Genomic DNA, 14,400 nt, shown 5'->3' with positions numbered 1-14,400 from the left:
ATTTACGAGACATTTTTTCAGATTTTGAGAGCTAAACAAAATTGTTTTTGCATAATATTTTTATACGCCCTTTCAATATTTTAAATTGTCAATTATAGTGATTTATAATGCTTTTTATGTAGTTTCTATTTTTTTTAATAATTCTATGTCAAGATTATGATCAAAATTTAATATTTAAAAGTTTAATTTTTAAGGCTTAAATTATGCCACCTAGGTTGGGACAGAAGTAATAAAAAATAATTTTGCAAAATATGTTTATCATTGCAAAATTTATACTTTTATATTTGTGTTTTTTTTTTTAATTAAACCTTTATAGGAGTATTATACAAATTATCTTTTTACTATCAATAAAAGCTATACTTTAATTCAGAACCCTATAAGTTAAATAAAATATTAAATTATCAAATTTATAGACTTTAAATCTTGACTTTGCCTTATTTTGTTAATACTTTGTTCACTAGTATATATGAGTTATTTATTAAATTGAAGATATTAGTTTTTCAAGATATATTTGAATTTATTATGTAATCCCATTATCAGTCAAGGCAAGACTACTTAATTGTTTCTTTCCTCTTGCATTATAATGCAAATTTGACTTTGTTAAGTTAGATGGGTAGAAGAAAAAATAAGATAAAACAAATACGCATATTAAATACTGTATTCAAGATAAGCTTATCGCGTGAGCGTTACGCATAGCTGAATAAACAATAGACACGTGAGGGGTAAGAGAAAAGTAGGGTAAGTTGAGGTTGTGAAAAGGCTTGAGAATTTGGACCCTACAAATTATCCCTAAAAATACTGCTTCAAACCTCAAAAACTCAAAGGGAAAAGAAAGGGTCTTCTTTTTTTTTTTTCAATGTAAAGTCTTTTACACATTTGATCTAACATTGTGGGTGTCATAACATGGTCGGAGAAGAATACAACGAGTAAGATTAACATAAGATACACCGTGAACTAGTGGCACCTTGGAGCAAAAGAGCTCTTTAATCTACCTGGGTGATGGGTGATCTGGTTCTGTGGACTGAATTTTTCCATTTTCTAGTTCAATGCTTGCTTCTTCTGGTACTGAACATGAATCTGAAGGGATGTTAATGCCTGCAAAACCAACCATGACAGCTGCAGCTCCAATATAATCCATGATGGGGGGTGCATTTCCTGTCAGTGAATCCACGATTGCAGCTAGCGGAACCTGAATGGTCAGTCCTGCTGTAGCTACTGTTGTGGAGGTCAAGAGAATAGCCTTAGCCCAAAGTAAATCGCTCAGCACATTATCAAACATACCTTTACCAACTATCAGGCCAAGTTGCTTCCAAGTGAGTGTGTTAAATGGCTCAAGGTTAGCAAAGTTGAGTACAAGAGGTATGGGTAAGAATATGAGCATGTTGAATAAACCCAAATATCCAAGAAACTGTGCCATACTGGCATGACCACTTTTTCCATCATCATCATGTAACTTTTTACGAATGAGGGTTATATAAACGGCATACATAGCAGCTGAGACGAGTGAAAGAATGTCTCCAAGAACGGGGTTTGAAGCAACTTTGCTAGATCCTGATTTTGAGTCACCCAAGCTGACAATGATTGTACCTCCCATACAAAGTAGAACACTGAACAACTTCACCCATGTGAAAACTTCTCCCAAGAATACAAGAGACACCAGAAAAGTAAACAAGCTGGAGGAACTGCTTAAGATGGTGTTTGAGGTAACAGTTGTATATTTGAGTGATAGATTAAATGTAAGTTGTGCTAGAAACCAAATAGGGCATATTAACAAGCTAACTTTTGCTACTCTAGAGCGTGTCCAACGCCCTTTTGCATCCAGACCTATATCAACATTTTGATAAAAAATTCGCTTCTTTAATACAGAATCCCCATCAGCAACAACCAATTTACTTGTCTCAGGTTTCTCATCAAGAAGAATAGCCTCCTCTGATTCACCTGAATCTTGCAAAGTGATATTTTTCTTATTTCGCCAAAATAACAAGCTTCCATATTTATCCTCTATATAACGTACAATTTCGACAAGGGGAATATACACTATGAACAAAGAATTACAGAGGTATGTAACAAGAAAAGGTGAAACACCGGCATCGACAACGGACTGAACGACAAAACTAGCAGCAATCCATATAGAGGCAACAGTAATTATATAAACCAAACCCAAAAGCCATCTCCAAGATTGATCTTTCATTCCTTATAAAAAAAAAATGAATGCTCTCTAGCCGCTCATCGATCAATACAGCTATGCTCCTATAGTATGCATATCTCCAAACATTTTGCAGATTATTTGTTTTGATTGCTCAAAGAAATCCAAAAAAAGAAAAGTGATCCAACACGTCGTGGAATCTGCAGATTGCAGATATTAGAAGTCTCCTTCCGGGAGACGCGCATGGGAAATTTGGAGCACATGCTTCGAAAGGGCCATTTCATTCAATAAGCAATTTTTTTTGCAAAACCAGAAACTTAAGCATAAGCCCCGCCCCTTACAACGGATACTGCCAACAAACTATCCTTCTCCCATCCTATCATTGGGTTTATTTTTTTAATTGTGAGAACGGTAAATAAGCCATAAAACGTAACATTCTTGATTGTGTATTTTTTTTGTTTCGACATAATTTTGTTTATAAATAATTTACGAAGGGATTAATAATATATAAAAATTATAATATAATACTTGATAGTATTAAAAAAATTAATGTATAAATTATTTCTTATTAAATGTTATTTAGTTTGATAATATTATAAATAGTATTAAAATGTATGTTCAATTTTTAAACAAAATAAAAGTTTTTTTTTTGTTCTTTGTTAGGATCGGATCAAAAATTAAGGTTAGCATCTACTTTAGACCCCCGAAAGTTAAAGGCTTCAAAAAGAATTATTTTTATTATATAACTTCTCATTCATGCATGTATTTAGCTTATAGCTGTGTAGGTAAAAAAAATATCTTATTACATAACTTGAAAAAAGTTCATTCAAATTAATAAAATGTCAATCATATTTTGCAATACAATACATTGGTTCTTGTTCTCAATAAACTTAATGATAGATGATAAACTTTACGTAGTTTAATTTTAAACTTCTAAAATATCAAACAAAGTTCTACTTATTGTAAAATACACTAAATTGAGCAAACAAAACGGAGAGGATAAGAGAATTAAAAGGAGAGCAGACGAGGAAAAGAAATTCTTCCGTGTTGGTGTATCAAATTCTGTGTACAAGGGTAAGAATTTATAGGAGAATAAGAAGTGATTGTGGGCAAGTTGCCCACTTTTAGTGGGCCCCACATGAAGAAAATTAAATGCAAGTAGGCAAGTGGACATTCAATCCAACTTGCTTTTTAACACTCCCCCTTGGATGTCCACGTGTAAGGTGCCTCGTTAAAACCTTACTACGAAAAATTCAGTGGGAAAAAGAGTACACACATCTGGTAATACGTCTTAATTGCTGCCTCATTAAAAACCATACCACGAAAACCCAGTGGGACAAAACCTTGGTTAAGGAAAAAAGAGTGCAACGCGTATTTACTCCCCCTGATGAAAGCTTCATTTGATATTTTGGAGACGGCGCATTCCAACCTTATGCCTTAGCTTCTCAAAAGTTGATGTTGGTAATGCCTTTGTGAATAAATCTGCAAGATTATCACTTGAACGAACTTGTTGTACATCAATTTCACCATTCTTCTGAAGATCATGTGTGAAGAATAATTTTGGTGAAATGTGTTTCGTTCTGTCTCCTTTTATGAAGCCACCTTTCAATTGAGCTATGCACGCGGCATTGTCTTCGAATATAATTGTGGGTATTTTAACATTATTTTCTAGACCACATCTTTCTTTGATGAACTGTATCATCGATCTCAACCACACACATTCTCTACTTGATTCATGAATTGCTATTATTTCAGCATGATTTGAAGAAGTAGCAACAATGGACTGTTTTGTAGATCGCCATGATATAGCAGTCCCTCCATGTGTAAACAGATAACCTGTCTGAGATCGAGCTTTATGTGGGTCTGATAAATAATCTGCATCTGCATAACCAATAAGGTCTGCGCAACCTTTGTTAGTATAAAACAAACCCATATCAATAGTACCCTTCAGGTATCACAAAATATGTTTGATACCGTTCCAATGCCTTCGCGTTGGGGATGAACTATACCTTGCTAACAAATTAACAGAAAATGTTATGTCAGGTCTAGTTGCGTTAGCAAGATACATAAGTACACCAATAGCACTGAGATATGGTACTTCAGGACCAAGAATTTCTCCATCCTCTTCTGGAGGTCGAAATTGATCTTTTTCCACTTCAAGTGATCGAACAACCATTGGAGTACTTAATAGATGTGATTTATCCATGTAAAATCTTTTTAAGATTTTCTCAGTGTAGGCAGATTGATGGACAAAAACTCCGTCTGCTAAATGTTCAATTTGCAGACCTAGACAAAGTTTTATCTTTCCAAGGTCTTTCATTTCAAATTCTTTCTTTAGATATTCAATTGCATTTTGGACCTCTTCAGGGGTTCCAATGAGATTTATGTCATCAACATAAACGGCGAGTATAACAAACTCTGATTCCGTTTTCTTAATAAAAATACATGGACAAATAACATCATTAATATAGCCTTCATTTATTAAATACTCACTTAGGCGATTATACCACATGCGCCCTGATTGTTTCAGACCATATAATGATCTTTGGAGTTTCATTGAGTATACTTCCCGAGACTTTTTACATGCTTCAGGCAATTTTAATCCTTCTGGAATTTTCATGTAAATTTCATTATCAAGTGAACCATAAAGGTAAGCTGTAACCACATTCATTAGGTGTATTTCAAGATTTTTATGTACAGCTAAACTGATGAGATATCGAAATGTTATTCCATCCATAACAGGTGAATATGTTTATTCATAGTTGACTCCGGGTCTTTGAGAGAATCCTTGTGCAACAAGGCGTGCCTTATATCTTATAATTTCATTTCTCTCATTTCGTTTTCTAACAAAAACCCATTTATAGCCAACTGGTTTTACACCTTCAGGGGTTTGGACTACAGGTTCAAAAACCTCACGTTTAGCAAGTGAGTCTAATTCTGATTGAATTGCCTTTTGCCATTCTGGCCAATCACATGTACGTCGACGGATTTAGGCTCAAGACTTTCACTATCTTGCATGAGATTAAGTGCAACATTATATGCAAAAACATTATCAACCGTGATTTTAGATCAATCTAAATTTATCTCATCACCGAAAGAATTTATTGAAAGTTCTTCATTTACTTGAGTCTCGGGTTCACTGATTTCTTCAGGAATATCAGGATTACTCAAATCTTGACCTTCTTCAGGAGGTTCTATTTTAGTATCATCTTTATTATTTCTCACGCTTCTCTTTCTAGGATTTTTATCCTTTGAACCCAATGGTCTACCACGCTTCTGGCGTGTTTGGGATTCAGAAGCTATGATACTTGTAAATGGTCCTTTTGGGACATCAATCCGGATAGGTACATTCACTGTAGGGATATGTGACTTAGTTATCCGTTTCAAATCAGTAAATGCATCTGGCATTTGATTTGCTATTTTCTGCAAGTGGATGATCTTCTGGACCTCCTGTTCACATGTGCGGGTACGTGGATCAAAATGTGATAGTGATGAAACTTTCCACGCAATTTCTTTTTCTTTTTCGGGTTCTTTTTTCTCTCCCCCTAATGGCGGGAAAATTGTTTCATCAAACCGACAATCTGCAAATCGAGCAGTGAATAAGTCTCCTGTTAACGGTTCAAGGTATCGAATTATGGAGGGTGAGTCAAACCCAACATATATGCCTAACCTTCGTTGAGGGCCCATTTTTGTATGTTGTGGTGGTGCTACAGGCACGTAAACCGCACAACCAAAAATTCTTAAATGAGCTATATTTGGTTCATGACCAAATACTAATTGCGACGGAGAGTATTTATTATAATGTGTCGGTCTGAGACGTACAAGTGCTGCTGCATGTAAAATAGCATGACCCCAAACAGTAATTGGCAATTTTGTTTTCATTAGTAGAGGTCTTGCTATCAATTGTAGGCGCTTTATAAATGACTCTGCAAGGCCATTTTGAGTATGAACATGAGCAACAGGATGTTCAATTTTTATCCCAATTGATAAGCAATATTCATCAAAAGCTTGGAATGTAAATCCTTCAGCATTAGCAAGGCGAATAGCTTTAATTGGATAATCTGGGAACTGCGTCCTTAATCTTATTATTTGTGCCAACGACTTCGCAAATGCCGGGTTGCGAGATGATAAAAGGCACACATGAGACCATCTAGATGATGCATCTATTAGGACCATAAAATATCTCAACAATCCACTAGGTGGATGAGTATGTCCACATATATCCCCATTTATATGCTCTAAAAAGCCAAGAGATTCAATGTCAACCTTCAGGATTGATGGGCTGGCAATTAATCTGCCTTGATAACAAGCAGCACATGAAAATTCATAATTTGTAAGAATCTTCAGGTTCTTTAACGGATGTCCACTTGAATTTTCAAGAATTCGTCTCATCATTATTGATCCAGGATGACCTATTCGATCATGCCATAGCACAAATGTATTTAAATCAGTAAACTTTTGGTTTATGATTAAATGTGCTTCAATCGCACTAATTTTTGCATAATATAGGCCAGATGACAGAGTTGGTAATTTTTCCAAAATATATTTCTGGCCTGAGACACTCTTGGTTATACCAAGATATTCAATATTTATTTCATTTATTGTCTCAACATGATATCCATTTCTGCGGATATCTTTAATTTTAACAAGTTTCTTGGGGATTTAGAAGAAAATAGTGCATCTTCTATAACAATTTTTGTTCCCTTAGGCAGAATTATAGTAGCTCTTCCGGAGCCTTCTATCATTTTTGAATTACCAGAAATTGTAGTAACATTAGCTTTTCTTCTAAGTAAATTGGAAAAATATTTCTCGTCTTTAAATATAGCATGGGTTGTTCCACTATCAATTACACAAATATCCTCGTGATTTATCATTGATCCAAATAAGATTTGAGGCATTTCCATATTTTCTTCACAAAGAAAGAAAGTCAATATTATAATTAATACATAATTTATTATACAAAATTTTATTTTATTACATGGATCTAGAAAAATACAAACATAATATTTAATACATACAACAACAAAGAGAATTATTTAAATATTATCGGGCTTATCAACATTCATATTTACTTCTGGAAAATTAAAGAAACCAGCTACATCCAAATGCATGGGCTCAATATTATCTTCAGAGATAAAATTTGTCTCTGGATTATTTTTTGCCCTTTTCAGAGATGCCTGATATAGCTGAACAAGGCGCTTTGATGACCGGCAAATTCGCGACCAGTGCCCCACACCTCCACATCTATGACATATTGTTTCTGAATTATTCTTCGGTAAAGCTTCTGGCTTTTTACCCTGCCTTTTATATTGCTGATTATTTCTCGGTGTCAGCCGAGCATCATGATTAAAATTTCTTCTTTGACTACGACCACGACCACGACTGGGGCCATGGCCTCTTTCTCGTTGGTTAGAATTTGCCTGATTCACTTCAGGGAGTGGCAAAGAACCAACGGGCCGACTATCATGATTTTTCATTAATAATTCATTATGGCGTTCAGCAATAAGTAAGTGAGATAATAATTCAGAATATTTTGTAAAGCCTTTTTCGCGATATTGCTGCTGCAGGAGCATATTCGCGGGTGGAAATGTGGAGTATGTTTTTTCAAGTTTATCTTGTTCCGTGATTTCATCTCCGCATAAAGTTAACTGATCTATAATTCGAAATAAAGCAGAATTATATTCAGTTATATTTTTAAAGTCCATTAGTCTCAGATTTAACCAGTCATGACGTGCTTGTGGAAGCATGACCAACTTCAGGTGGTCATACCTTTCTTTTAAATTTTTCTACAATTTCAAGGGATCTTTTAATGTAAGATATTGTAATTTAAGACCCTCATCAAGATGGTGGCGGAGGAAAATCATAGCTTTTGCACGGTCTTGACTAGATGCCTGGTTATCATCTTTGATGGTGTCTGCCAGACCCATCGATTCAAGATGAATTTCGGCATCTAGTGCCCATGAGGAGTAGTCTTTTCCAAAAATATCAAGAGCAGTAAATTCAATTTTGGAAATATTTGCCATTTTATAAAAATAAAATTAAATAAAACTCTTACCACTTTTGTTATCTTGAAAAATTAGCCGGAGCCTCGTGCTGATAACGTGTTCTAAAATACACTAAATTGAGCAAACAAAACGGAGAGGATAAGAGAATTAAAAGGAGAGCAGACGAGGAAAAGAAATTCTTCCGTGTTGGTGTATCAAATTCTGTGTACAAGGGTAAGAATTTATAGGAGAATAAGAAGTGATTGTGGGCAAGTTGCCCACTTTTAGTGGACCCCACATGAAAAAAATTAAATGCAAGTAGGCAAGTAGACATTCAATCCAACTTGCTTTTTAACACTACTGTCATTTATAGAGTTACATACCATTTTAAAGTCTTTTTAATATAAAAGGTTGTCATTTTTCTGTATAATGATATAAGAATGCATTAAATCTTCTTTTCATATTGTCAAGTTATTAGTTCAATATCTCAAGTTATAATTAAATTAAGTCAAACTAAAAAAAAACATCATATAATATTTCTAACAATCATAAATAAATTGTTTTACCTTTTATTTTAGTTTGAGTTGTTTAAATGAGGGAGCAAATAAGGTTAAATTTCTCTCTCTCAAAATTAGTACATATACCGAAGTTCAAAGACATATTTGACCTTTTTTCCTTATTTTTAAATTTGCGCACTGATATCATGCTGATGTCAACACCCACCCTACATGATACTGATAGGGTATCATATACTGATGGAGCATCACAGAGGATTAAATTTAGTCCTATATGATACCAATACGCTATCAACATACCGACGGAGTATCACAAAGAACATATTTACTAATTAGTTTAATAATAAGATTGTGATTTTAATAATTTTCTCTTAACTGTTTTATTTTTATTTCTTAAAAAAAGAGTTCAATCCTATATAATACCGATAGGGTATCAATATATTGTTATAGTATCATTGAGGATTTTAAAAGTGCCTCATTAAGGATTTTTAATATTATGATTAATATATGAATATACTGTGGTAGTATCATTCATGTAATATCGAATGACTTAGGAAAACCTTTATGATACCATCACATTATATACATACTATGATGGTATCATTCAAAATTTGTATGAAACGATCCTTAATGATACCATGTCAGTATATGATGGTTTCATGGAGATGTAGATGAAGGGTTGAATTAGATATCAATGATACCACGGCAATATATAGATGTATTGTGATAGTATCATTAAGGACTGAAGCAGCCTCAATGATACCATGTTAGTATATGATACTGCGACGGTATCTTGGTCGTAAATCTCATGCTTTGAGAGGTATAAATTATAAAAAAATATTTGTCTGTAACTATTTTATTTTTATAGGACATGAGCTTAGTTTTTCCAATTTTTTATCCAAAATTTCAGTTGTAGACTAGGCAGACACAATTGGACCTTTATTTGTTAAAGGCAGAATGCTTCGTTGGGCCTGCCATTCATATGTCATCAAATGACCTTTCGTCATAAGTAGGCAATATCTACTTGCACATTATATTGTATTTATTATTTTTAGAGGAGATGGTGCTACATGTACCTCTAATTTGCACATATATAGGACACAATTTATCACCCATACTTAAATTTAACCTGATAGTCCTTTCTTACTTTGAGTAGTAGTTAGGTTAGGTGTAAACAATATGAGAATTTATTTAGTATGTTTTAAGTTGCAAAAAGACTAATTTTATTTTGGATTGGTAAAATTAAACTTCATTTGAGACAGACAGGCACTAATATTAGACAAAACGCTGAGACTTAAGTAATAAATTTCAGAATACTTATTGTAATTCAATACGGCGAAGTCATCATTAAGAGCTATTTAAATTATCAGACAAAAAGAGGATCAGACTTTTAGCAACTGGATATTGTATATTTTGACCTATCGAATATTATCTTCTTCTTTTTTTGGTACTGAAGGAGCGTAATATATTAAGATAGCTTGATATGCATCATTACAGGATAGTGGCAAAGCCTTGCTACTCCTATTATGGTGGGAGGAGGGGAAGGGGATGTTACTGGTAGTAGAGTTACTTTTTACATTTCTAACAAAAAGAGTTTCGGCTTTGTCTGTCTTCAGCTTAGATTTCAAGTCCTTAATTTTTAGTTAGAGTTTTCGGATTCAAATCTCCAAAATTGACAAGTTACTGATAGGAAATATTTCACCCAATACAAACTCATATTAGTCCAGCTAGTGGGGAGAGTTGGCAAAATAGACACTTTATACTCTTAATGTAACATTAAGACACAAGTCTTGAAAAATTAGGTATATAGATATCATTTATGACATCATCGTTTTTACTTCCCAAAGTAGCAACACTCACACTCAAGTCTAGAAAAATTAACTTTGGTCCCCCCTCATTCATCCAACAAAATGGAAATATTAATTCATTAATAGAATTATTGCCAAAAAGAAAAAAAAACTTTTCTAGAAGAAAACCCAAAAAAGGTCTCCCATTTTGCAGTTGATTTCAATGATTCCGGTGACTTTTCGGCCACATTTTCGTTATCACAGGTGAAATCATCATCATCTAAATCATTGCTTCCATTTCTAGCCATTTTCTCCTGCAACATTTGCTCATTTGGAAGCTCTGTCGCAGATTGAGTAGTTGACCATATTGCTTCTTTGAGAGGTTGGGAACTGAGTTGTTTGAAGGTCCATCAATACCTAATTCAGTATCAATCTCAAAGGCATTTGTTGTTATTCCTTTCCATTTTGCATACCTATGATTATAGTTTGAGTTGTATTGACTCTGATTATTATTGTATCTGTTTTGGTGATTCTGATTATGATTGAATCTGTTTTGGTTACTATGACCTTTATGGTTCTGTGCATTGCCATGACTTCTCTTTTGGGGATAACCATGTATCTTGAAACACTTGCCTTTGGTGTGGCCTAGCTTTCTACAGTGATCACAGAATGGTCTAGATCTCCCATTTGCATTATTATTGGGAGAGTAGTTTGTCATGAATGACTTTCCACCTGATGATCCTGAAGAGCTTGCATTCATCATGGAAGGATTCATTGAAGAATTCATTGAGCTTGCTTTTGTAAATATCTGATTGTTTGGTTTAAACTCTCTTTGTTTTTCCTCTTGAATTAGCAATGCAAAAGTGTGAGCCATGGAAGGTAAAGGACTCATCATTAGTATGCTTTCTCTGATCACAGTATGGACCTCGTTTAAGCCCATGAGAAACTGAATAAGTCTTCTATCTTATTCAGCTTTGTGTATGTTCTCCTTCTCTCCACGGTACATGCATAATTATATTGGCCTTTTGCACTCAGATTATTTAATTCTTCCCACAACTTCTTCATCCTAGTATAGTATACTGTAATATCAAGTACTCATTGACTGAGATCATTAATTTCCTTTTGGATTTGATATAATTTTGCTCCATTTGTCTGATCATATCTATCTTCTAATTTCTTCCACAGTTCTAGGGCATCACAGGCATACTCTACACTATCTGTAATTTCCTTTCTATAGGAATTAAAGATCCTGGATGTGACCATATTGTCACATCTTTCCTATTGACTATACTAAGGTGAGTTCAATTCTGGCCTACTACATTCCATGAAACCCTGTTTATTTTTTACAGATAAAGACACTACTACACCTCTTTTACAAGATTCATAACTTATTCCATCAAATACAGTCGGCACAAGAACAAGACTTGCATTATCAGATGGATGAATGTAGAAAGGACTACTTACATCGATAGATCCATTTCCTGCAGTGTTGGTATTGCTACTTTGTTCTGTGACTTCTACCATGGTGACAACCTTTGATTGCAAAGAGCTTTCGAGCTACTGTAAGATTGAATTGAACTCTGTATGTGAAATTTGAGTATGCAACTTCAACAACAAATTAGCGACAGAAATGAATTGGAGAATTAGAAAAACAGTAGTAACAAGCCGAAGGATCTAGTAAGAGCAACCTTACTTTGATACCATGTTGAATTACTGAATTGAAAGCTATGATATCACCTACAATGGTGAAATCCATAAAACCTCCATAGAAGGAGAATGAAGAAACAAAGAGAGAACCTTCTCTGAATTTTGTATTAGAAGAAAAAGATTGACAGTAGAAGATGTGTAACTACCTATTTATTATAACACCCCATAATTTTTTCGCGAAGACTCGAACCATTCTTCATATGCGTACTTCTAATTTTATACATGAGTTAAGATTAATTACTAAGTATTTGAAGAGTATTATATGTGGTTTAGGTTAATGAGGGATCTCTAACACCAAGCCTAGTCCAAAGAATTTCTATCGGCTAAGTTTTCGGATGAGTTCGAATAAGGGTCAATTTCAAATGACCATAACTTTAATCATATTAATATTTAGGTGGTCCATAACCTACCAAATTAAATATCTTTGAGTTCTCTTTCCAATGCCACCGAGTTTGCCTCATTCCGAGTTCGAAGTCAAATGTTATGACTGTTTTACCAAAGACTACCACTGCAGCAGTTTATGGGCTTGGTGCGGCGCGCTAGCAGAGCGCCCGAAACTAGCTGCAGTAGTTTGTGTGATGGCGCGGAGTGCCACTATCGTGCCTACAGGGTTTTGAACATGTTTTTCAGATTTTTTTCTTGATAAAAGGCATTTCAGACTTTTTTCCACATATTCCAAGTATAACCCTAACCATTTTGGGACAAAAAAATCAGTTCCCTCATAATATCCAAGGAGGTTTTCCTCTCCTTCATCTTAGGAGATTTGAGAGGAGACTAGAAAGGAGAAGAAGAGCTATGATTCAAGATCTTCAAGTCATGTCTTTAATTTTCTGTGAGATGATCTTCATTCCAGGTATGTAAGGCTACTCACAACATTGGATTGATTTCATCCACGTGCCCTACATCTTTATTTATTCGAGTGAAGTTGAATTTTGAGGTTTCATGAGTTGAGTTCTTGGGTTATCTATAATTTCTATTGAGTTTTTGTATATAAATTCATATGTATTAATGATGTTCTTAAGTTGAGTTTTGTTGAGAGTATGGATTCATATATTCATTCACATGAACTCAAGATGAGATTTTATTTTTATCATAATTTGTCTTGAGGTTAAGATTGATGGTTTTCATGTATAAATAAAAATATTGCTTTCAAAGTGAGATGATGCATTTTTTTATGAGTTTGATGAAATTGAACATAGAGTTAAATGAGGATTTTGGAAAAAGATGTTTGATGATGATGTAAATGATGTCTATTTTTAAAAAGGGTAAAATGATTGATGATGATGTTTGAGATGGAGTGGATTGGAGTCTAATGTGACTACATGATATAATTTGCATAATTCGATTTGATTGGAGTCTTATGAGGATTTTGAGTATAAATGATTGTTTGAGAAGGAGTCTTAAAAATGATTTGTGAACGTTTTTGTATAAATTATTTATGTACTATTTTGAGTTTAAAGCATGATTATCTTCATATTTAATTTAGAAAGAGTTAAGCATGAGTTGAGTTTGAGAAGTCTCTTAATAACTATTTTGAGCATGAAAATTTTGAGTATAAACGAGTTGAGCATTATTACATTAAAACATCTATTTTGAGATTGAGTTGAAGAGTTAAAAAACTATATTTTAAATGCATTCATTGAGTTGAGATTGTATCAAATTTAAAGAGAAGAGTTTGATGATTGAGATGAGTTGATTTTGAAAGAAGATCCAATGAGACTAGATTGATTGAGTTTTGGAAAGAGTCCAATGAGACTAAATGAGTTGATTTTGAACTAAGTCCAAAGGAGACTAAATGAGCATTTTGAGTATTTTACTCACCTGATAGATATGAACATATTGAGTCTTGGGAGGAGTATCGAAAAAATTTATAAAAGTCAAAAATATTTTTCAAGTTCATTTAAACCATTTTGATATCCTACTAAGATAAATGTACATCATGTGCCTCTTTGTATTTCAAATTTTATAGTTAAAATCAAGCTTTCTCATAACTTCCTCTCTTTAGTTTTTGAATCAAACTCTTTGCTGAATAGTAGTATTTCTTAAGAGATCTTCTACTCTAAAGGATTAGAAATTTGTTATAGCTTAAGTTTTATTTGAACTATATTTGAGGTCTTCCTTCCTCAGAATTGTTAAAGATTAGTTTTCATTTTTTTTAACACTCTTGTTGCATTGAATAACTTCCAATATATTTAAGGAAAAATTACTCGACTAGACAAAATATACTAGTGTATTATGTAAATTGTAACACAACCATAGTT

At 33.6% G+C, this 14,400-nt stretch overlaps 2 protein-coding genes across 2 annotated transcripts; both read right to left on the bottom strand.

Annotated features, from left to right (window-relative positions):
* Positions 1-988: 988 nt before the first annotated feature.
* Positions 989-2,191, bottom strand: LOC129876666 (thiamine-repressible mitochondrial transport protein THI74-like). Its single transcript, XM_055952155.1, has one exon. It carries the CDS (start codon positions 2,189-2,191, stop codon positions 989-991), a length of 1,203 nt encoding a protein of 400 aa, XP_055808130.1.
* An 8,521-nt stretch (positions 2,192-10,712) lies between these two features.
* Positions 10,713-11,324, bottom strand: LOC129875557 (uncharacterized). Its single transcript, XM_055950865.1, has one exon. The coding sequence runs from the start codon at positions 11,322-11,324 to the stop codon at positions 10,713-10,715; it is 612 nt and encodes a 203-aa protein (XP_055806840.1).
* Positions 11,325-14,400: the final 3,076 nt, after the last annotated feature.

The sequence above is a fragment of the Solanum dulcamara genome, chromosome 12 (assembly GCF_947179165.1).
Source record: "Solanum dulcamara chromosome 12, daSolDulc1.2, whole genome shotgun sequence".
NCBI lineage: Eukaryota > Viridiplantae > Streptophyta > Magnoliopsida > Solanales > Solanaceae > Solanum > Solanum dulcamara.
The sequence above is the reverse complement of the archived record's forward strand: the minus strand, read 5'-3'. Positions and strand labels throughout refer to the sequence as shown.

What these genes read in the sequence shown, in the direction of transcription:
- LOC129876666 (XM_055952155.1), bottom strand. Translation starts at nt 2,191, where the DNA reads ATGAAAGATCAATCTTGGAGATGGCTTTTGGGTTTGGTTTATATAATT.
- LOC129875557 (XM_055950865.1), bottom strand. Translation starts at nt 11,324, where the DNA reads ATGAGTCCTTTACCTTCCATGGCTCACACTTTTGCATTGCTAATTCAA.